The 367-nt window shown below is 58.0% G+C and overlaps 1 protein-coding gene across 1 annotated transcript in view; it reads left to right on the top strand.

Annotated features, from left to right (window-relative positions):
* Positions 1-273: 273 nt before the first annotated feature.
* Positions 274-367, top strand: part of FZD6 (frizzled class receptor 6) — a 25148-nt gene continuing 25054 nt past the window's right edge. Inside the window, exon 1 of the mRNA XM_009876532.1 lies at positions 274-367. This exon is cut by the window's right edge and continues 107 nt beyond it. Within this exon, the coding sequence (XP_009874834.1) occupies positions 274-367 (94 nt within the window).

Here is a 367-nt window from a genome sequence, read left to right as displayed (position 1 = left end):
GGTCGTTTCTGCTGTTGACTGCTGTGTCCCGTGTTTCCCGCTTCTGCAGCGTGCGGGCTGGAGGAAGAAGGGGTTTAGGGAAGCCGCCGTGAGCCGGAATGGGGAGCTGTCTCCAGCGACGGTGAGGAGTCTGTTTGAGCGTCCGCCTGAGCGCCCGCGTCCTTGCCCTGCGTTGGAACCGGCAGAGGAAGATGCGGGACTTTATGCCTGTGCAAAGCCGGTCTGCCTGACTGCTGATCAGAGCTGTGCGCTAAAGTCGGGGATCCTGGCAAAATGGGAATACTTGTGTTGTCCGCGACTTGCGGTTTGCTTCTGACTCTGGTGCGAGGGCACAGTTTATTCACGTGTGAGCCAATTACTATTTCCA

Source organism: Apaloderma vittatum, unplaced genomic scaffold, assembly GCF_000703405.1.
Source record: "Apaloderma vittatum isolate BGI_N311 unplaced genomic scaffold, ASM70340v1 scaffold31959, whole genome shotgun sequence".
NCBI classification, from domain to species: domain Eukaryota; kingdom Metazoa; phylum Chordata; class Aves; order Trogoniformes; family Trogonidae; genus Apaloderma; species Apaloderma vittatum.
This window is presented reverse-complemented; position numbering and strand designations above follow the sequence as displayed.